We start from the raw sequence: 23,504 nt of genomic DNA, 5'->3' as shown, positions 1-23,504 counted from the left end.
TGCAAAAAAAACCCCAAACCCCAGGTTATTAGCCCTCAATGAAGACCCTGTGGTTTTTAACACTTTGGTGGGACTCTTTTCACAGGCGCACATTAACAGGAAGTAGTGAGGATGCGAAACCTCTGCGTTTATGCTTTGATTCCTGTCTGTGCTCATTATACTCGCTAACTGCGTGGGCCAGCCGAGGGCCAAATCCTGGCCGCCGCATTCCTGGGATATTTGATCTCATTTTTTTCTGCTCGCTGATTAAGAACAATTAAAAGGGCCGAACGGCGCTAAATCCCCGTCTGTCTAACTCTGCGTTGTTTATAATTCTCACTAGCATAAAATGAAACTTAAAACAGATAGAAAAATATTCTAAAAATATAAAAGTATAAAAGTAGAGTAGCAATGATTTTATTTTTGACAATTACTGTCTGTTTTATATGTTATTTTTTTTTAAACCAGTTGTAGTTTTTGCCCCATAATATAATGTTTTCAGGCAGCTGCATATCAGCTATTTGTATGATTCTCGCTCAGTTATCTGATACCCGATCTACTAAACCCCCCGACTCCTTATCATACTGCCTGTGGGGAACAATAGAACGGCTCGGTCTTAATCATCCAGCTAAGAAAAGTCTATAGAGGAACAGACTTCATTAACATTCCCATAAAGCATCAGCTCAGTGTGGTGTTTGGGAAAGTCGCCTAAAATATCAGATGATAATGTTTACTAAATCACCAGAGGTTTATTCTCTCTGCCTGCTTGGAATGATGACTTCATTAGAGCGACGATCACAATGAGGGGTTATGTAAAATGGCAGAAGAGGTCAATTAGCCTTTTATACTTTAAATATAACATGCCATCGGAACACAGGAGTGATGGGAGTGATAAAGGGCCATTGGAACACAGGAGTGATGGGAGTGATAAAGGGCCATCGGAACACAGGAGTGATGGGAGTGATAAAGGGCCATCGGAACACAGGAGTGATGGGAGTGATAAAGGGCCATCGGAACACAGGAGTGATGGGAGTGATAAAGGGCCATTGGAACACAGGAGTGATGGGAGTGATAAAGGGCCTCTGTACGCCTATGAAGAAATTCCATTAAAAATCAGCAGCTTCCAGCTACAATAGTCATTTACAACATTAACCCCCTGTGGGCTGGATTTCTGAGCCATTTCATGTTATTTTAATGGAGAAAATCTGCTTTCCTCACTCACTCAAAACTTTTGAATGGCTATATATATATATATATATATATATATATATATATATATATATACACATAGGCCTAATGAAGGTCCACATTAGGAGAGCGCTGTTTGCGATGTATGTAAGAAAGCGCATGTGAGCGCTGCGTCAGTTACGTTTAACTTTAATGAATGCAGTTTAGAGTATCTTGTAATAAATATCACATGAGTGACGTAGGCAGAGTGCAGGGGAACCCCATGCCAGACACTAACCAAAGTGCAGGGTAACCCCAGGCGATGAAATTACCAACCCCCTCCAAACTGGGGGTAATCATGTCAGCGCCAGGATGTAGATGGCCAGGCCAGTATTGAAAGTTTGAATCCACATATTAAATGTTAGAGTGAATGTAACCCTTTCACAGACACCTATACTTTTGTTTAACTTCTTGTCTGCCAGGTGATGGACCAGAGACACACGTTACCGCAGCATGATGCTCCTGATCTTATGTACTAATGGATACAATTTGACAAAAGTTCAAAGACTTCACCCCTTTCCCTTTTTTGCAGCACGTCACTGGTTAGCCACAGCTACTGCAGAACCTCTTGTGAGACGAGCAGGTACCCACCAAGTAAAGTAGTACAAAATGCAGAGACTTATCAACAGCCAAGAACATACATATATATATATATATATATATAATAGTAGACTATTCCTGGCTTTTTTGCTGCTGGATGAGACAGCTCCCATCACACTTAGCCAGCAAACAGCTAAGGGAGCTGCATCCTACATCAGCAAAAAAAAATAATAATAAAAAAAAACCCACTCTCTAAAATAAGAACCCTTCTCAGGAAGACCTCCACCTCCTTTAACACCGGGGAAAAGTATAATATATTAAATATATGAGTCCTGAAACTCATTACCTGCATTCAAGCAGGGGTTTTCACTACAATATGTTGCCAAACTAAATAACCAGTAGGTCAGCTATTAATCCTCTTAATAAGTATATCCCAAATACACCCTAAACCTCCATACTAAACCCAAAAGGGTGGAGAACCTTCTGTCTCACCTGCTCCTAATGAGAACCCAACTCCTGGACCAAACCAACAACATCTACAAAAGGGGTGACCCTTGGCCCTATCATAACCAATTCTAATAAACCCTCAGCCCTTTCACTATTGGCATAGCCATTCCACAAGACTCTTCATTAATAGCTTCCTTTATTGTATCTCATCTTTCATTAACTTAATCACACTGGAACAATTAACCATTTAATCAACCGCCCCTCCCCCCCATAGGGAGAGTGGGAGAGACCCATACACAGGAGTTAAGAAATTGAGCAAAAAAACCCAGAAAGCTGGAGAAAAAAAAATAGAAAAAGAAAGTTTTACAAAAAAGGGAGGCCAGAAGCAAAGAGATAGAAGCCTCAAGGAATGGATGGAGAAGAAGGCTGTGAGCAGGAAGGAGGCAATCAGCTTGGTAACAAGAAATATATCAAATCCCTAATTATCTATTTATATCATGATTAGCAATGGGGAAAATTAGCCCTGATCAGGGATTGTTAATAGAAATGCTAAAGATCATATAATAATAGCCAACCAGGACTGCAATGAGGGAACATGCTAATATATCTAATTACCACCATATTATCCCCCGAGCTGCTCCAATAATCCTGAATATTACCCCAGAGCTGCTCCAATAAATCATGGATATTACCCCAGAGCTTGATCCATCTAGTGCTTCAAATAAGACTGTTAATCAGGGACAGGGAGTCTGCGGCTTGCATTATTAATAATATAGTTATGGCTCCCAGGTGTCTCTTTTTTGGCATTTAGTTATTAATAATATTTAAATATTTTTTTTCCTGTAAATTAAGTATATTGAGAAATGAGAGGGGGTATTTGCTTAGACATGGAGAGGGGGCTTTCTTTTGGTAGCCAGTTCTACTTAATGTGGCTCAGGGCAAAAAGAACCCCCAAATGATAAATTTTAATGCATTTTTCTGGGATGGGAGTTTATAGATTCAAGGAACCGGGTTTAGGATGGAGGTTTTTAATTAAAGGCACAAATGATATTGTAATTAATGCAGCTTCAGTTATTTAAACTGTTTCAGGGATCAGAGACTTGTGAGTTTAATCGGGGTGATTTATTCAGCTGGCATGGGAATACTTTCTTTAACACAGTGGAGAATAATTTATGATAAAGTACTTAATTACTGTTAATTAGGTTAATATATCTATATATATATAACACGCAATAAATTGGGCTAACATACCAAATTACTCTTTGCTGATGGTGCGGACTGGCCGCTATCAGGCAGGTGCCTATGGGCTGCTCTGACATATTATTATGTTATATTCTGTAGCACTGTTACAATCGAGGGGAAAAAAAAAAACAACAAAGACAATTTAAAGTTGACAATAAGTTTGACACACTTTAAGATTTGCTGGTATAGGAGGACACAAGGGTCCCGCTCTTGCAGACGTATGACCTTGCGGTGGGCTGGGGCACTTTAATTTCTCAAAGTCTGGCCCCCATCCGGCAACTGGATCTAATGTTTAATGCAAGAATCTTATTAAAAATGCATACTTTTATCAATGGCTCTGACGCAGTCCAGCACAATGGGATATTTTATTGCGTGTTAACTGTTTGAGTACTGGGGTGGTACTATAGATGCCCGTATCTAATTTATACATGTTGCTGGCCGCTGCCTTTAATGCTACCCTGTGCGATGCATGAACCCACAGTGAATTAATGACTTCATCAAGTTCATACGTCCTTGTCGGTTATGGTCCGAAGCATGTAAAAATTAGATGTGTCCTGGGAAAAAAATGGCCAGTATGATAACTGTAGGCGGCGCGCGCTTTCTGGTAGTACGGTAAATGGCCCTCATCTGCTAAATGAACACAGAGAAATCTGTGAATGATTTAACGGTGCCAGAGCTGGTGGCCGGGGGTATCCAGCCATAAGCCACGCACTGCAGCACCCGATCTGCTGCCGGAGCAGTATGGGGGCCACCGATGGCCACTGAGCATTAACTCAACCTTTCACGATTATGGGGCTGCCCCTTCATGCCTAACAAAGCCGGTGATAAGCGGTAGCATCAGCTAAAGTCCATCGTTTGTCAAATAAAGCCTATTGTCTTAAAAATGGATATTAAAAGGGGGTACAAAATAAAAGGGGTACAAAGAATCCTAGGGCTTATTGTGAGCGTCCGCAGGTGCAGCAGAAGTTTATTCCCTTAACTGTGAGTTTGAAACATCTCAAAATCCCAACATTTCTATGCATTTGGGAGGAATATCATGGAATACGAGGTGTCTTCTCTCTTGTAGGTTCCAACGAGGAGGAGGAGGATGAGGAACCTTCGCTGCTGTGCACGGAGCGGGAGGTAGAAGATGATACCGAAGGATTTAACACGGTTATTATCCAAGGAGGGGCAGATGACTTGGAGACTTCTGACGCCGGGGACTATCATATAAATGCCCCGGAAACTACAGCTGGCGAGGGTGGTCACTGTCAGCTGAGTCTCCTGACGGTTTGCGGGCCATTGCCCGAGTCTACGGGTGGATGTTACTCTACCTACGGTGGGGAGGTCTCACAAGGTCCGGGATACTTTTCTACCAGGGGCCAGTTCCAGCCTGAAGATTTAAAGGTTGAGAGAAACTTTTCGTCGACGGCTCCTCCTCCACGTCGTTCCGCTCGCTGCGCAGCCACGTATCGCATCCCAACCTTTGTCTATGACACTGGCCCCGTAGGAGAAAGGCAGAGGGGTAAGTGCCCGTCAGACCATGTCGAGGAGACCTCAGCGCCCTGCAGGAAGAAGAGCCGGACTCTCTACAGCATAGGTGAGCAGTGGGATTCTTGCAGAGGACATGGTCTTTGTCTCATTACCATCTATTCTCATGTGACACAAGGTCATTTATTTGGCTCTCTCTCTTGTTTTGCTCCAATATGTATCGCCCTTGTACTTGACGTGCTCTAACCTGCCTGTCTGTCCTTTAAGATCAGCTGCAGGAACTGGAGCGCCTGTTTATGGAAGACCATTATCCAGACAATGAGAAAAGGCGAGAGATCGCAGACATCATCGGTGTCACTCCGCAGAGGATAATGGTAATTCTCCAATTCTAGTGTTGGCCTCTACGATGGAAATTGGTGGCAGCGAGAGTCATTCATTCCCCTTTCCTAGATGAAACCAGGAGAGTATGGAAAGTGATGGAAGGGATGTATGTCCCTATTCAACCATGTCAACACTTAATTAGACTGCTAGTGCCCCCACCGCTTTCATCTTCCATTCCATGATCTAGAACCCAAACCCTGGTGGGATTATTTAATTAATAGTTGGCGTGCTCGCAAAACGGGAGATACGACGACAATTATGTAGAACTTTTTTGGTTGCCTAAATGTAGTCCTCTGCTAAATGTGGTTTTTTTTTTTTTTTTTTTTTTTAAACATTTTTTTTTTCTTCTTCTAGGTTTGGTTCCAAAACCGTCGAGCCAAATGGCGTAAATTAGAAAAAAACTGTGTCAAGGCTGGAAAGTCATCCATGTCATCGAACGCTGGGGCGCCTCATTCGGAGAGTGCGGCGATCGCGGTCTCCACGGCATCTGCACTTTCGCACCCGGAAGCCGTCGCACTTAATGTCACTTCGTCCCATCCTACATACGCCACCATTCCAGCCATCCGCAACGGGTGAGAGAAAGAGCAAAGTTAATCGCGAGGGCCACGGAACCAGGGATAACCACTGATTCCGCACCCTAGGGGACAGTTTTTATGAAAAACAATGTAACATGACATTCTCCTGATGGTGCTATTCTCGCTTGTTTTGGGCATTTGTGAGCGTAGATCATTATGGAATATCCTTCTATTCATCTTTACACATTCATTTTCTTTTTTAACAGACTTTCTGTCATCCCCGGCTCCTTTCACCCGGCTCCTCAGCCCTGCGACGTTATTTCTCAGCACAACTGTAGCTTAAACAGCACCGGTTCAGGTTTGTGTTTTGTTTTAATTAAATATATATGTAGTCTGTCATCTGTTTTCGGGATGAGAAGCTAGAAACATAGTATTTGATGGCAGATTTTTTTAATTGGGGGTCTGTTGTAGAACACATTGTCATTGGTTATTTATCTTCATTATTTATGTTTTGGATTTTGGATGCTGTCTTCATCCTCAGGTTTGGGGTCACCAGCAGAAATGTGCCTCCCGCCTTCCCAGGAATATCCCCCCGCTTTCCCCAGCCCCCCTCCTCTGCGCCGTGCCGGCCTGCCAATGTCTTTGGCCTGTAACCCCAGCACCCACATGGTGCCGCTGATGCTGGATACCCCCGAGAGCACGTGCACGCCGCCTTCGTCCGACGGGGACGTGTTCACCTATAACATTCAAGAGTAAGTTACCTGCCTCGTATGGCTAACGAGGCCAAGTTCATGATGTTCCTTACTGCAGTTCACATGCTGGAAGATTTCATTGGAATTGGACTTTTTTTAATGTTCACGTAATAATAGACACTGCCCAAAACAGAAATTCAGCCATAATTATCAAATTTAAATGTTCTCAGTCACTCTATCCTAAACTAAGCTTCACGATACAATAGTACGTAATAGACGTGGGCGAGACATCTGTGGCATGACACAAGCCAAGCTGGGACCGGGCTAAAGGATGGACTTGGTTTGTCAAGCTGCACATTATTGGAGCCAAAGTTAATCATTACAGTACAAGTCACTGGGTTCTTTCACTCACCCTCATGTGCTTATTGGAGGATAGCCTAAAACCCATATTTCTGGCAAAATATGTTGACAGTTCATACAAATTGGCATAATTTATTTTTTTTTGGCCAATATTGTCTTTTGATTCTAGATCCCCGACCATGCAGGAGGCAATTGGGACATCGATGAGGTTTGGCGGCTCGTATTACCAAAATAATCAGCTGGGGCATTTCCAGATCCCACAGTACTCCCAGTATACCCAGTACCAGCGGCTCCCGGTGCACAGTCTTACCCCGACTTCTCCTGAGGACACCCATTTCCTGACTTTGCCTGGAAATAATGGTGGGTTGCTGGCCTATGGGAGTTCTGGGACTTTCCTCCAAGGGCGAGCCGGGGGACACATCCTCCTACAGCCCGGCTCAGGTAACCACTTTCACCTTTATTGGTGTTAATATTACTTTTATTGTATCTTGATACGTTAGATTCTTTGCAAACCAAATAGACTCCCCTGCATGTTGTCTTCACATTCTTATTATTTTGACCCCATAAAACATCACTGCTCCTGTTCTATTTCAGGGGGTGAGCCAAACTTCTCTGTGTACACGTGGCACAAAATATTTTTTTTTAGCAGAGAGAGGCTTTAAAATAAGATCAGTGTTTGTAAAGCATACAATAGCTGCTGAAGACTTCAGGTTGGACTGGGGGTCAGTGGCCCCTTTTCTTTCATCCCTATCGCCAAACCAGAAGTGTGGGTATTAAAATTAAAGTGCCTCCAGAGCAGTGTTTGATCTTTTGGCAGATGGGGAATGGGTATTTGGCAAAAGCCACTCTGATTCTACCCATTTTCAGCCGATGGGGGGGGGTGGGGTCTACCCTTACCCCCACCCCCTCGCACAGCCAAACCAGCCTCCATAACCGGTTTGTCCTTTTGGTTGCCCCTAATCAGTGGGGTATCAGACTCCCCGGGACCAGTCCTTTGAAGTACCCAGTTATTCGTATTACCACCCCAAATTTCCTAACTCATTTCCCATTATATAACCTCTCTTTTTTACATTGTGAATGACTGAAAGGTGGTCAAACTCACCAAATTCTGTGGCCAGGTAAGTTTACTTGGCCACAGTTTACTAGTGGTTTAGTTGTTACCCATACATGCTTTGTAAATCATTAAAAATGTCCCCTAGGGTGCGGGGACCTAGTGGTCTGGGGCTATAGTGACCCAAATAAATATGGGTGATGTTTTGGGTGGCATGGTTGAAGCTTTTGTTTTTTCACTTAGCCTGCACAAATGGTGAATGGTGAAAACGTATCATGTTCACCATGAAGATGAGCAATTTGCATCAAAGTCCTTCAGTGAGTTATTTAAAGTGATGCAATGCAATTAATACCTCCCGAGCAGTTGGTTTTGGGAGACGGGCTTCAGTTTGAAGTCTCACCTCCAGAGAACGTGAGGAAAGTCGAAGCTGCCTTTCGTCCGGGCATATCACCGACGGCCACTTCACCTAACATGACAGCATGGTGAAAGCCAGGCACCTAGTCATGGGAATGCCTCATGCAGCCTGGTTTAGCTATGAACCCGGTATTGGCGTCTTGGGGTTCTAGATTCAGTAAGGGGTGGAGGAGGTTAGCAGCCTCGTAGAGAGTCTTTTTTGTGTGCTACAGGGAGGCTAGAAAGACCTAAAAATGTATTGTATCAATATATTTCTGGGGAAAAAATCAAACTCTTCCTTTAAGGATTGTCTTCAGAAATGACAGGCTATGTAAGGCAGCTCTATTGTGCAATATGCTTTAAGATAACCTCATTAAAGCAGGGTTCTAGATAAGCAACGTCCACGGGGAAGGATACAATTTCCCTTTTAAACATAGCTTGTGCTTTTCTCGCTGTTTGCGCAGCTGTAATGTATGACTAATTCTCTGGCTTGCTAACAATGATGTATTGAATGTGTTTCGAGGCTTACCTTGCTCTCTAATTGTCTGCGAGCGCCAGAGGCAAACGGCTCACGCAAACAATCTTTTGTGAGTAGAAAAAAAGGCAGGAAGTTACGACAAGAAAATGACGGCGTATTTGGGAGAAGAAAATCAACGCATCTTATGAATGCTTGTACTTCAATGGCTTCGGAAAGAGGGAGATTGCCATTAACTTCTTATCTTTTTTTTGACAGCTGCACCTTTTCAAAGACTTTATATTTCAAAGATTAGATTGTTTTAAATCGCTTCAACATTCACCTTATACTGTATAGCAAAACAAGCATGGTACCATGTCTAGTTTATATATAATAGTAGTTGCTACAGATCCCGTGTCTTGTATATTTAAGGGAAACATTCCCACTCCATTAAGCTATTTTATTTTTTATTGTCGCTTGGTCGTCAATACACAGAAAAATGTGTACTTTGTCTGAATTGCTGATATAATAAATAATGCTTTCGCTTTTGGGGCTTTAGTAAGATTTGCGTTACGTACTTGTTAAATCTCAGCAGGGGGCCTAGCGTTTCATGCACCTTCGTGGAATGATCTGTATATCCAGAGCGCCGCCTTCCAGTGCCGACCTCAGCTTGGGGCGAGCCGCAGCATCCCGGACCAGATGCATTTTGCTCAAGCGGCGCCGCGTATTCTGCAGCATGCGAGCAACGCGCCTCCTGCACAGGTGACCGGTGAGAGAGAAAACACAGAGGGTGAGTGACGCCATTTACCAATTTCTACATTTCTTATGTTCTAATAGGGAGCATTTGAATGGGGGGTAATTAAACTACGACAAATGCTACATTAGGGGAGCGATAACTAAAAGGTGAGAAACAATCATGCATGTCCTGGGAACAGAATATTGACGTGTGTGTGTGTGTATATGTGTAGGTGTATGTGTATGTGTGTATATATATATATATATGTATATATATATATATATATATATATGTATATATATATATATATATATATATATATATATATATATATATATATATATATATATATATATATAATTGATGCCCCTCTTTTCTGGGAGATCAGAATGTTTGCTGGGTATGAGGGGATCACAGGGTTCTAAAGCCCTAAAAGCCCCAATAATGTGTATAGAAACCGGAAATGTGAATTTCTTATTAACCACAATCTCAGAAAAAAATCCCCCCCCCTTAGTCATTTAAAATGTTGGGCCATCACATCACGTTAATTGCATGGATCCGTTAAATGGTAAATTGTCCCTCTAATGTCACCACACATGTCTTCTTTCATTTCTCATTCTACCAAGATGACACTCAAGATATCAAGCAGCCGCTGTGACATCACAAAGCCAGAGAACGGATCAATTTCTGCAGAGAACGGGTCATTTTCTCCAGACAAGAAAATCACAAGTGAGCGTCGGGAACTGAAGTTCCTGTGAATTGTAATGTTCAGACCTTAATGTTAATTTATTTATGTTGTAACCCCTGTTGGGTGACTGTAATAGGAGTTATTTGTGTTTAGGGGGGGGCATTTCAGGTGGCATCAGATGATGACATTTATAAGCAACATATTGTTCAATAAAGACATTTTGTTGAGCGATGTCGTTTTGATCATTTATTATAATCTGTGTACTACATTTTTAAGGGTCACTTTCACGATAGAGGGAGGGGGGACAGCGAAAATAAACAATTCAAGAATGGAATTATACAATTAGATAAGTGAACACTACATACAGACATACAGTAGGGGAAGAGGCTCCTTCTGTTGTGAGTTTACAGTCTAAGGTTGAAGAAAAAGTATCTGTTGCTTGTGCTTTGTGTACATCTTTGCTTTTTGATCAGTGTCACATTGTATGAGATATTTAGTTTGAATCTAGTAGATGGGTTTTATTAAAGCAAAACTATAAAACGTTACTTTTATAACGAAGACGTAAAATAAACGGGACGGGAAATACTTAAATAAGAATTATTCCACCTGTTTAAAACAATGACTGGGCTTGAGAAGCTGCAGCACCAGGTCTGCGACCACCCCTGTGTTTAATGTCACCGTCAGGAAAGCAACACCTCTCCCTTCTGTCAGTCTCGTCGCCGGCTGCCTGCGCTTCAGGATTCATATCAAAATCTTGACTCTCTTAAAAACCCTTCCCTCACCTACATCTCATCACTAAACGCTAAATACCCCCCTACCCGGTCTCTCTGCTCATCTCTTAATACCCCCTACCCGGTCTCCGCTCATCCCTAAATACCCCCCTACCAGGTCTCCGCTCATCCCTAAATACCCCCCTACCAGGTCTCCGCTCATCTCTAAATACCCCCCTACCCGGTCTCTGCTCATCTCTAAATACCCCCCTACCCGGTCTCCGCTCATCCCTAAATACCCCCCTACCCGGTCTCTGCTCATCCCTAAATACCCCCCTACCAGGTCTCCGCTCATCTCTAAATACCTCCCTACCCGGTCTCTGCTCATCCAATGATCTGTCTCTCCCTGTCCTCTGGAATGCCCTCCCCGGCCTGTGACTTTCCTCCCGCCTTTGGTCCTTAAAACAAATCCCTCAAGCCCCAATTCTTTAAGGACGCTACGAACTTACGCCTTATCTCCCTTCCTCCCATTTCCTAGTACTTCTCCTGCGATACTTATTCTAGTGTGGCTGGTCCATGCCTAAAAATGACATATCTTAATAATACACCCTAACTCCTTCACGATTGTAAGCTCCTGGGATCAGGGCCCTCCTCATCTATTGTTTCTTAAGTCCATGTTATGTCCTATTTGCCCAGTGTACAGCGCTGCGTTATATGATAGCGCTATATTAAACAATAACCATAAATGGCAACACGAATTCAGGAAAGTATGAAGCACAATAATATTAAATACCGTATACTGCCCTCACCTGAACACACAATGTGCGTTACAAATGGCGCGCACACCCCCCTTGTGACGCTACACCCCAGCACAGGAAGCGCCCATAGGGCAAACCACTTAACATAGGGAGGAGGGGAGTATCTTCCTGCAAGCTTCCTTGCGTACACCAGTCAGCAAAGTCATCGAAAGACATTTAGAGGAGGAAGTGGCAACCGTTTAAGGGGCACTGGAGAGGCTGGGGTCCAGGACAGCTGCCCTTTTTGCCCGGTGATACGAGCGTTGTGATTACTGGGCTGTGTCTCGTACACTTCCGTTGTGAGGATTCCATACGTTTTAATGAACTGAATTATTATTCGAAACGCTTTGAGATTCCTCAAAGCGATTACACCTGTTCCCATTAATCATTTATATTGTTACGGTATAACGTTCTGTTCCTAAGGCTAATTGTCGGGATTTATACCGCTTTGTGTCGCTACAACCGGTCACTTTCTTCTGTGGGGTTATCGCGCTGCAGGTAACCAGGCTACTGCCGCAAAACCTACGCAGAACCCACAATGCTGTGCGCCTTCACCTCAGCGAGAGGATGCCAACATGCATTGGCCAATAAGCACAAAGCCCGCGAAACTCTGTCCACGTGATGTCGGTGGGCAGGGACGCCGCTGGCCTCGTGCGCATGCGCTCTCAGTACGGCGAGGCTCCCAGGGAGCGCAAGGTGTTCGCGACCCCAGGTGTCGGGGTGTGAGGAGGCTGCAGGCTGCTAACCTGGTGCCCCCTGCGACCCAGCCTCCGTTTCAATGTGACCCCCTGCTGGATTGCGCAGGGTTCCAGCCCGGGCGGCTTTGTTTTGTTTTATTGCATCACGTGACTTCGGGGCGTGGTTTCCTCAGGTTTCATTGCCAGCGGCTGGATCGCCAGGTGAGTGACGTGAGGGGGTCTCTGAGGGCTTCTAATTGCATCACACGTGGTCTACAGGTCTCCCGCATTAAATGTGTTAATGCATGACGTCACGTGAGTGCGAGCCCTTGTACTGGTCGTCCCAGGTGACACAGTGTGGATGGATGCTCTATGTGTGTAATGGGATACACCTGTGTGTGATAACACAACAACCTCTGTGACAATACCACACCTACCACTGTGTGCCACAAAATCAGGAACTGTGTGCAATGACGGCACAAAACACCACATCATTTGTCTTAACACATTCACCTCTGTGTGACAGCACAGCTTCCTGAATTTGGCGTTGTGACACAGTCCCGTGTGACATCACACTGTCCTGTGTGTAAGAGCTGGCTACCGCTACCCGGTGTGCAGCTTCGCAGCCCCTGGTTCGAACCCCTTTCATGTGTATGTGGTTTGCGTGTGCAATTCGTGTTCTTGTATGTGCACTACTACGCACGGGGGAGGGGGGTCTGTGATGATCATGTGCAACTGGACCGTCAGGTTGTGGGACAGTTGTAGCATTTTGTTCATAAATGTGCCCCATGGATTCGCAGCTGTCACGCGTGTTAAAGTGCGTATGACAGCCGGGGTGTCCCTTTAAATGACGCCGACCCTGGTCGGGGCATTAAAATGGTTCCAACGCGTTACTTGTGTTATGTGTACAAAGCGATTTATTTTCATGTTCCCAAAATTTTTTTAAATGTAACCAAATTTTGGAAATTTGTACTAATGTCCGAAAAACGAGGAGGGATTCCTTCGACGCAAAGGGGTCCGAATTTTGTTTGCATGTTGTCGCTTTTTCAGTCGCTTTTAATTACGCTCTCAATGCCTGCCTCCTATCGTCGGCGATCGACGTGCCTGCTTTTGTCGTCCGCTTCTCCCCGTGCCTTCTTTCTTCGCCCTCTTCTCCGCGCTTCGATTGGAGGAGCGGGGGAGAGGCTGTCTCCGCCCCCTTTAAGAAGCCAGAATTACGCAGGCGCTCTTGAGCAAGTGAATTGTGACGAATTTTGTTTCCGAATGGAAAAAGCCCCCCCCCCCGATTTTGCCCCAACCAAGAGGGTAGGAAACAAAATTTGTTGTCACCAAACAAATGGACCAAAAGTAAAATGAAAAATTCCTCCGAACCCATGCTCGCATACATGCAAGCACGCACACTCGCGCACACTCGCACGCACTCGCTTACTCGCACACACACATACACCCTCCTCCCCATGCCTCTGTACATAGACCGTAAGCAAAGAGGTGACTGATTAACTCTTTCATTGCAAAGCATTGTTCCGTCCTCTTCTGGAACTGAAGTTGTCATCAAGTCCCCGTCATCCAGAGAAACGAGAACCTCTTTTGCGTTTAGCGTATTTTGTAAGCACCGGTGCCGCCCCTCCACAGTCAGGTTTTTAGCGTCGGTCAGCGGCAGGGAAGCAATCCCATCAAAATCGAATGGGAGTGGTTTTTTTTGCGCATGCACACGCCGGGGCTCCTCGGCACCTGTGGTACTCCTCAGAAGTGGCCAAAAACGTGAAAAAACAAGAAGTTAGCCTTTAGTAAATACAAAAATACCCAAAGTGAGGAAGATCTGTAAGATTAGGCAGAAAGGGGCAAAGCGAGTTATAGGAGCTGCCAAATCCCGCGCGGGAGAGAGAAAAAAAGGAGATAAATCATTTATTTAGATATAAAAATGCGAAAAGGAAAGTAAAACAAACGAAAAAAGGCAGGTGTGTAGAAGAGGATAAAGGTCTCGCCTTTTTCTGTCATTTGTTGCGGGTGGGTTTATCGAGGTGTGATTCTGCTGAACCCTAAGGGGAAAAAAATGAAATAGTTAAAGGGGACATGCGTTTGTTGTGTACAGTAGTGAGCGCGTGGAAGCTGGAGTGCCCGTTAGCGCAGGTACGTCACCAAGACGCTTCTGGTTTTGCCGCGGAAGTCCACAAACGGTTAATAATTTTATGATGCCGGTAGAGAGAGGAAGCATCTGTATAAAGTTATCTGCTTTCACTTGTGTTCTCTCCTCTCATCTCCCTCCCTCTCATCTCTCTCCCTTCTTTCTCTCTCCCTCCCTCTCTTCTCTCTCTCCCTCCCTCCTTCTACTGGGCAGCTATGCTTTTTATTGTGTTCACCACTTCCTCGTTTACTCGCGGTTGTTATTTGTCCATAAAAAAAACACAACCCCCCCCCCCGCATTAAACATCTGCTTTTGTTGTTTGGCTGAAACTTTTGATATCCTGTAAAAGAATTTGTTAACCAGATCAACAACAAAAACTATTTCCCCCACTATAAATCTAGGGTTTTTGGAGCATATATATATATACCAGTGTGTGTGTATACAAATATAAATAAATTTTTTTTTTTTTTTACATTTTCTTCATACAGTGTCTGCAAAATACTTCTATTTAACCCTTACCACCCTATTTCATTTAACTCCCTCCTTGACAACCTAAAGTCCGGTTTACATGTAGCTGCCACCATCGTTGGTGTAAAAGATTCATATATAAGAGTCGTATATAATTTGCCCTGATTTAAACTTCTTTAAGGTATACTGCGGATGCTGAGGGCCACCGGGAGTCGCAGGGTGCTGGGGTGTATAGCGAGGGCCATTAGTAGCGGGAAGGGGGAGAGAGATCCCCTATCTCCAGAAGGATATTGGCACGTTGGAGAGAGTTCAGAGGAAGGCGGCCAAATGGTTTGTAGGATAAAAATGATCAGGAAAGACTAAGAGAGCGCTATGTCCGGCTTGGGGAGCGAAGAGAGAGAGAGAGGATGAGAGAGAAACATTTAAATACGTAAAGGCAGGAGGGAAGTTTGTTTCAAAGAAGGAGGAATGTTAGAACAAGGAGGTTATAACCTAACACTAGAGGGTCGGATGTTCAGATGGAATGTAGGGAAGTTTTACTTTATTGATAGGGTGGTAGATAAGTGGAGCAGGCTCCCAGCAGAAATGGTAGATGTTTAAACATGCATGGGATAGGCGTATGAATCCCGAATCCGATCAAGGGGTTTGCGTCTTTACAGTAGGAAATACCGGATGGGGCCAGATGAGGCCGACCTGCCGGCAAATTCTATGTTTACATTTTTCGTTGCTGCTGTTCGCAAAAACCATAGATTTATGTTTTTTGGATGTTAATGTGCTGGAATGTTTCATTCGTTGCTACGGCGATTAGACCACGCTTGCCACTTTACACTATAAACACAAGTCCGTCGCAGTAACGTATGACATATATATATATTATGAAGTGTTAGTGTAAAGATTGTGTTATTGTTCTTGTGCAAAGTGCTCGCCGCTAAGTGTGTTGTGACTCTGCAGATGGTTGTGGATGTGCTTGGCACTCGTCTGGCAGCCGGATGTCTTCTATAGTTCTATGTTCTCCGTTCCGGTTTATAGATAAAGGTTTGTAATCGTAAAAAAAAGTTAGTGGCAGCTTGTCGCCTGTCCCTTTAAATGTCACCCCTATAGCGTCATCCCCTATAGCAGACCCAATTTATGACAATTAAACGATAATTTTTGGTTACAGCAATATACATTTTTTTTTTTAACCTTATTTTCCCATTGGTGTAAAATAAAGCCTGCTTACTCGTTTCTAATAATTTGTTCTCCCTCTGCAGGATGGCGGGAGGCATGAAGGATTACCATAGAAAGGCTCTGAAAAGGAAGAGGCTCCTTCTGTTAAAAGAAATGGTGCCCAAAGAGCTGCTGCAGCATCTGATGTCAGAAGGGATTTTAACAGACTACATGTATGACAAGATAGCCGTGAGTATGACAGACGCCGGCGACGTAACTCGTCCCCCGCGGTGCAACAGCTGCCTGGGGTCGGTTCCCTCTAGCAAAAGGGTTTTCTAACCATCAATTAGACTTTTGAACTTAAACTTGGATCGGTGAACACAATGTGCCATTGGAACACAGGAGTGATAAAGGGTCATTGGAACACAGGAGTGATGGGAGTGATAAAGGGCCATTGGAACACAGGAGTGATGGGAGTGATAAAGGGCCATTGGAACACAGGAGTGATGGGAGTGATAAAGGGCCATTGGGACACAGGAGTGAATGGGAGTGATAAGGGGCCTCTGTACGCCTATGAAGAGATTCCATTAAAAATCAGCAATTTCCAGCTACAATAGTCATTTACAACATTAACCCCGTCTACTGTCATTTTTATGTGTATTCCAGGCTGAGTCGGTCCCGTACGATCAGAACATCGCATTACTTAACCTGCTTCCCAAAAGAGGTCCCCAGGCGTTCCAAGTGTTTTGCAAAGCTCTGCGAGAAACAGAGCAAGATCACCTAGCCAACCAGTTAGAAGAGCAGGTAGTGGACGTTGATGTGTTTGCCACACCACAGGTGGGTTTATGTACGCTTTGGACTAGTCGGGTTAAAACGGGACCTTATATGCGATAGATTGCGGTTACCCGCTTGTCAATTTCTCACCAAGATGCACATGGCCTTGGTGTCTAACATTTTGGTTCAACTTTGTCTGTAACCTGCTTTATGTCAGGGGTGGCCAAATCACAGGGTTATCCTAATCAAGGGTCCTAAAAGTGTACCTTTTGTACCTAACATTTTGTACTTTCTTATATTGATCTCTGGGGAGCCTTTCTGTAGCATAACATAAAGTAAGAATGACGATCGCTCTGGGACCTACCGTTTTCTGCCAGTTAGTATTTAGCGATATTACTGAAAAGCGCAGGAACCTGTACTCATGATAAAAATTATTATATTTTTATATTATTGGCTCTTCTTTTTCTAGAAGACATTTCCACCCCCTGTGCAGGAGACCGGCCCCAGAAGAATGCTTTATGGTGAGATTCTTTCTATAGTCACCGATGCCATTTCAAATATTTCACGTCTGGCAGCCGTTTCGGGCCGAGCTTATCAGCGAGGGGATGCGCCACAGCCTTAAGGAAATTCTGAAACGTAGAGGTTTTCGCTAATCGGTTGAGATAAGAAATTTGATGCCTAAGCTATGAATTATTAATATAAAACTTTGGCGAGGTAGCGCCGCACGAAGGGCCGATTTCTCGTAGCTTCTAACCGTCAAGCCAATATGAAGGAGGAAGCTGCAGCTTTCTAGGGATATTTGGGACTCCATCTTGCTTCCGCTATAATAAACCAGTGCTCGCCCCCAGTAAGCATGCCATCGCTGCCCATAGTTAAATGCCGTAGTGCAAAATGCGCTGGCTGTAGGAGTCCTGGGGTGCCCGCCGTCTGTTCAGGGCCGGCCTTAGGGGTGTGCGACCTGTGCAGCCGCACAGGGCGCCACGGTAGCAGGGGCGCCTTGCAGGGACTTAAAGTAAAATGTTGTTTTTTTAAAAAAATAAACTTTATTTAATATCCTTCATGTTAAGGGCGAGGGGGGTAGTGAGAAGGGGACGCCAGAACACTTAAGGCCGGCTCTGCGTCCGTCACTTTGAATAGGGATCACAAATAAAAAAATAAAAAGTTACCTGTCCAGGTGGGGTGCGCTTATTTTATCGTAACCACCGTATATGTGCTCTACGTTTGGGCGATTAACATAGTTTGCCTTTGTCCCCCCGCAGAATCTTCGATGCAGTTGTCTAACAGAGCCGCCCCCGCCCAATCCTCAGAAGATAGTATTGACAATGGCGATGGCCCAGTCATGGTGCCTTATTGCAGTGTTGAGTTTTACAGGTCCCACTACAAAGAGGTAAGTTATTCCATCCCTTTCCAACGACGTTCATGGACGTGAGATGGTTAATGTTCCTTTAGTAATTGCAGACATCTATATACTAATCATTAGGTCTGTGTAATGCACGAAGCAGTGTTAGTAAATTGGAATGTCTAGGTATAAAGTATCTTTTTAGCATTACGTAGTGCATATAATTTGTTGAGTTATTTTATTATTAATAATAATAATAACGTAATCCCTGTATTTCTATATGTAATGCTAAGTTTCCTTACTTTTAAGGCGTACAACCTTACCTCCTGCCCGCGTGGTCTCGCCATTATCATCAATAATGTTGATTTCTACACGCCGGAACTGGATTCTCGTAAAGGGGGTGAAGTGGACACTGCGTCTTTGAAGCAGCTATTTACACTCCTGCGCTATGAAGTCAGCGTCCATCAAAACCTTAAAGCTCAGGTAAACAGGTCGAAAACCTCACTATATCAGAACACAAACTGCATGAAAGGATCGCCGCAGTAAGAGTCAGTTTGATATCGAAACAGAATAGCCCCAGAATCCCCAGAATACGACATTTTTAATGGCAGAGTCTTTCACGTATCTCTATAACAATGTTAAATCCCTAGGTTGTGTTCCGTCTCCTCCTGTGTGTAGAAGCGGACTCTCTGTATAGTGTAATCTCCTCTAACTGTACTCTGTATTCCGCTGCAGGACATGCGCTGCGAGCTGGCCAAGTTCTCCAGACGGTCGGAGCATGCCAGACTCGACTCTTGCATAGTGGCCATTCTCTCCCATGGGGTTGACGGAGCGGTGTACGGTGCTGACGGCCACCTCGTTCAGGTAAATCAGTCTCTTAAACCTGCTGGGTGCAGGCGCGATATTGTGTTATTGTACGGAGGGTATTAAACCTGGCAGCGGGTGTGACCTCCAGGCCTTTTCTTTTTCTTATTTTTTTTTTGTGAAATTTACTAATTCACTTTATTTTCTTTCCCAATAGCTGAAGGAGGTGTTTTCCATGCTTGACAACGCTCACTGCCCACAATTACAGAACAAGCCTAAAATGTTTTTTATTCAGGCCTGCCGAGGAGGTGAGTCCCGCAAATACGAATACATACATACATACATACATACATACCTACATACACATATATATATACTGCTCTGACAGCTGCTGTGCGAGAGGTTTAGTAATAAATCTGTAAAGGAAAATGAGTAGTAAAAATAGCAACTAGGTTTAATATACAGATAAAAGAATTATAATAGACAAAACAACATAGAAAATATATGTATGGGAGCTGCGCACACATCTTTTATATTTTAGTTTAGAAAACAGCTACAGTTACGCACAAATATAACCAACAATGAACTTAGGAAATTATTTAAACAAAAATATATATTTTTGTGTTTTACTGCATGCAAATTGGTGGAGACATTCTTATTTACTGATTTGTAATGGATTCTCTTCGAAGGTGTACAGAGGCTCTTTATCACTCCCATCACTCCTGTGTTCCAATGGCCCTTTATCACTCCCATCATTCCTGTGTTCCAATGGCCCTTTATCACTCCCATCACTCCTGTGTTCCAACGGCCCTTTATCACTCCCATCACTCCTGTGTTCCAACAGCCCTTTATCACTCCCATCACTCCTGTGTTCCAACGGCCCTTTATCACTCCCATCACTTCTGTGTTCCAATGGCATGTTGTGTTCGCTGATCCAAGTTTAAGTTCAAAAGTCTAATTGATGGTTAGGAAACCCCTTTTACAATTATGTTACAGGTAGAAATGTCCTTGTTTTCCGTGAGTGATCCCAAACTTTTGGACAGTAGTGTCTGCCATCTGAATGCTTTTTTTTTGTTATCTGCTTTAGAGGAGACAGACAGAGGAGTTGATCAGCGTGATGGCAGGGAGCAGTCGTCCTCTCCAGGCTGCGAGGAGATGGATGCTAGGAAGGAGCTCATGAAGGTTAAACTACCGACACAGTCGGACATGATCTGCGCCTACGCCTGTCTCCGAGGTGAGAGAATTTATAGCGGTCCCTGCCGGCTCCATGCAGTCTCTTAATATGTGTTACGTTTCCATCCTGTTTTTTAAATGTATATTTGCGGTGTCTTTGTAAATCAGGTACAGTTTCCATGCGGAATACGAAACGCGGATCGTGGTTTGTAGAGGCGCTTATGTCCGTCTTCTCTCAGCACGCTAAGGACACCCATGTGGCTGACATGTTGGTGAAGGTAGGCGTATTGGGGATCGTTCTTTAGTAACAATGGATTTTATTTTTCCTCCATCTTTCCTGATGGCTTTTAAAAAGTGTTTATGGGCATTCATTTTATAATTATAGTATTTTATGATTTATTATTCTATTTGGCTATAAAGTAAGTAGTTGGACAATTAATTTAGATTCTTGAAAATGTGTGCGATATGCCGGCTCTGAGACGTTAGCTGACTGATTTAAAGACCTTTCTTGATGAAAATTTAAGGCAGAGAATAAACGCCTGACCTAGGAGTCCAAATATTATTCCTTACTGGGTATTGCGATGTGTATCAATGAGAGAGTTTTATTTAGTGCTAATGGAAAAGATCTCCTTTACGTGGGGACCTGGAGGTTGTCGTTGCCGGCAGCCACGTGATCTTTAGATACCTTTCTCTGCTAAAAAAATCCCCTCCCCATAAATAATAATTAAAAAAAAATAAATGTCTATTTCCAGAATTGCCTCTTAGTGTCTGATTTAGTGTTATGATGTGGCCTTTTGCCTTTAGTTAAATATACCTGAAGCTGCTGCTTTGTAACAATGTCTTTAGGAGGATAATGATTTGCTGCGTCCCTCGTGTTGACTGTCTGTCTGTCTGGTCTGTTCCGTAGGTGAACGCTCTGATTAAGGAACGCGAGGGCCACGCTCCTGGCACCGAATACCATCGCTGTAAAGAGATGTCCGAGTATTGCAGCACGCTCTGTCGCAAGCTCTATCTGTTCCCAGGCCTCCAGCCCTAGGGAAGCACTTAATACTGCCCAAGCGACGAACCGGCTCTTAAATGCTTTTTGGAAAATGAAGAGTGCTTTATTTTTGTAGACGTCTATTTGTCTTCCACTTGTTTGTCTTATTTCCTCATGTTTTTTTCTACAAACTTGTATAGTATTCTAAGAACTGATCCAAACAGTTCACCACCCCAAAGGGTTGCTCCGTGAGAGCGAGTCTGAGCCCGGCGTGGCTGATGACCGACCTCTGGGGGGGGTTCGTGGACCGGGGCTGGTTTGTAGGATTGATGAGGGGGGCAGATACCAATAACTATATGAGCCCAGATCTCCATAACCTTCATTTGCTGTGGACTGACTGTCAGGTTACGAGATATCAACGAGCACCATGAGGGATGGCTGGTGCCAGCAGCTGGGGTTGCTGGTGAAGAGCACATCCCCCGAGGTGCGGTATCCGTTAGAAAAAAGATAAATGATAGAAAGATGGAGGAGAGGGCAGAAAACAACTTGAAAAACGGGTTATAGAAAGAGGAAAGGACACAGCTTGTTGCACTGAAGGACTAATCAAGAAGCCATGCCCCGTTGGCCCTTTGAAAGGGAGATTGAGTGTCATGGTGGTAAAAAAGGATAGATGGGAGATTAAAAGAAGACTAGTTGAGAGCAAAGAGGGTTAAGATGGCGCTAGCTGGGGTTATAAAGGTGAGGCAGGCTGTTGGAAGATGAGAACGGGACGGAGGAAAGGTTCAGGCAAGTGTCCATCACCACGGATCTCCTTAACGGGACACGTGAGTACCCCATGCTGCCCCGCCAACAAAGGATTTATATGAAATATTTAAAGGGATTTAACATGGGGTTAAAGAGTATTTCAAAGGAGGAGAAATGTTAGAACAAGAGGCCATCATCTAAAATTAGACGGTCAGAAAAGTCAGAGGATATTAATGGTCCAGCAGCTTGGTCTGCGGGAGCCCCTATTCCCGGAGGCGTCATCCTGCACAATGAACGATGGATTTTGTCCGGCTGGTAACATTCCTTAACTGTACAGCACTGTGGATTATGTTGCTATTTCCATATATTTTGATACAGAGGTTAGCACAGCATCTACGAGAATTTTATGCTAATTAATGAAGTGTAAAAAAAACCAACATGCTTGTAAGAATAAGTACGTTGGGTTACAATTATTGTATTTTTTTAAATATGATAATGAGTCCGTTAATGAAAAATGCCAAATTCCCGGTGTATTTTCTGTAGTCCCAGAAGGGTGAGACTTTTAATTTTTTGAATATTGTCTGTCTCGTTTTATCCATTTTGTTTAATTGTCTCAAATCTTTTCATGTCTCCCTTTGTTCTGAACAATTCTATTAATCTATCTCAGGTGTGTGTGCGTCCCGAGTCACTGCCACGTTCCAAGGTTTCCCTGCCAGTCGCTCCGTTATAAAATTGCAAAGTGTATTATATATAAAATGGGCTTCTTTTTATATATAAATTCAGTAAATAAACATTTTATTGTAAAACCATACGAGATAAAATCTGTGCGGTTATGTCGGTATGTTACGGTTCCCGCCGAAGCACAAAACATCATTTGGAGTGGAGTTTTTATGTTTTCTGACTTTTTTTGTTCTCTAAATTGGGTTGCAATGATTTAAACAAAAAAAAAAAGCCTTCCTAACTTTTTTAATTTTACAAAAGGTCAAGATTTAAAAAAATTGGAAAAAAAAAAATACATTACCAAAAACATAGAGTCTGAATCCAGGATGCCCTCATTAGCAAAGTAATTAATGAATGTTTTTCAGAATTACTGCACATGGTTTAACCAATCCCTGGTAGAAGAAAAAAGTTAAATGTTTTAGCTAAACTCATCGTTTAGTTTTACAGGGTCACCTTGGACCTTTTTTCTTAAACTTTTTCCAAGGATTTCCCTTTTAAAATTCATAACAAAGTTGGTTAATTGGAACTGCAACACCAACCATTAGTATTATTATTATTTTTTTAATAGCAATAAGCTTTCTCCATATTAAATAAAAATAAAAAATAAAATATTTATAGGCACCCAAAATACGGGGTCATAAAATAATTTTTATTTAGTCTGGTGAGAGGCAGACAAAAAAAAAAATTAAAGAAAACAAAAATGTATATATAAAAAAAATTACCAGGTGGAAGTAAATATATTTTTTTTAATGGTTGCTGCTCGTCGACCCAAAATTACTAAAAAAGTTAAACGAAGAGGTCTAGAACATCAAAGACGAGACCAAGGACTGATTAACCTTTTTTTTCCATAAAAATAAGCGGGCAGACGAGAGA

The 23,504-nt window shown here is 43.4% G+C and overlaps 2 protein-coding genes across 3 annotated transcripts; both read left to right on the top strand.

The window, feature by feature from the left end:
* The first annotated feature begins 4,069 nt into the window (after positions 1 to 4,069).
* Positions 4,070 to 9,549, top strand: NOBOX (NOBOX oogenesis homeobox). Its single transcript, XM_053450010.1, has 8 exons — positions 4,070 to 4,124; positions 4,502 to 5,014; positions 5,173 to 5,279; positions 5,641 to 5,858; positions 6,068 to 6,159; positions 6,343 to 6,556; positions 7,014 to 7,294; positions 9,347 to 9,549. Exons 1-8 carry the CDS (start codon positions 4,070 to 4,072, stop codon positions 9,547 to 9,549), a joined length of 1,683 nt encoding a protein of 560 aa, XP_053305985.1.
* A 2,767-nt stretch (positions 9,550 to 12,316) lies between these two features.
* CASP2 (caspase 2) lies at positions 12,317 to 22,720 on the top strand. 2 transcript variants are annotated; one of them, XM_053451345.1, is made up of 11 exons: positions 12,317 to 12,581; positions 16,203 to 16,347; positions 16,765 to 16,935; positions 17,345 to 17,393; positions 18,132 to 18,259; positions 18,521 to 18,694; positions 18,947 to 19,075; positions 19,233 to 19,323; positions 20,103 to 20,249; positions 20,357 to 20,466; positions 21,096 to 22,720. In XM_053451345.1, the coding sequence occupies exons 2-11, from the start codon at positions 16,204 to 16,206 to the stop codon at positions 21,222 to 21,224; spliced, it is 1,272 nt and encodes a 423-aa protein (XP_053307320.1). In that variant the 5' UTR covers positions 12,317 to 12,581; position 16,203; the 3' UTR covers positions 21,225 to 22,720. The 2 variants fall into 2 exon arrangements, with proteins under 2 accessions (XP_053307320.1, XP_053307319.1); XM_053451344.1 differs by having other exon boundaries at positions 17,342 to 17,393.
* The last annotated feature ends 784 nt before the right edge of the window (positions 22,721 to 23,504 follow it).

The sequence above is a fragment of the Spea bombifrons genome, chromosome 11, assembly GCF_027358695.1.
Source record: "Spea bombifrons isolate aSpeBom1 chromosome 11, aSpeBom1.2.pri, whole genome shotgun sequence".
NCBI lineage: Eukaryota > Metazoa > Chordata > Amphibia > Anura > Pelobatidae > Spea > Spea bombifrons.
The sequence above is the reverse complement of the archived record's forward strand: the minus strand, read 5'-3'. Positions and strand labels throughout refer to the sequence as shown.

Coding starts and splice junctions, on each gene's coding strand:
- NOBOX (XM_053450010.1), top strand. CDS start 4,070: ATGAACACAGAGAAATCTGTGAATGATTTAACGGTGCCAGAGCTGGTG. Junction 5,015..5,172: donor CCGGACTCTCTACAGCATAG/GTGAGCAGTGGG, acceptor CTGTCCTTTAAG/ATCAGCTGCAGGAACTGGAG. Junction 6,160..6,342: donor CTTAAACAGCACCGGTTCAG/GTTTGTGTTTTG, acceptor CTTCATCCTCAG/GTTTGGGGTCACCAGCAGAA.
- CASP2 (XM_053451344.1), top strand. CDS start 16,204: ATGGCGGGAGGCATGAAGGATTACCATAGAAAGGCTCTGAAAAGGAAG. Junction 17,394..18,131: donor CCCCAGAAGAATGCTTTATG/GTGAGATTCTTT, acceptor GTCCCCCCGCAG/AATCTTCGATGCAGTTGTCT. Junction 19,076..19,232: donor CTGACGGCCACCTCGTTCAG/GTAAATCAGTCT, acceptor CTTTCCCAATAG/CTGAAGGAGGTGTTTTCCAT.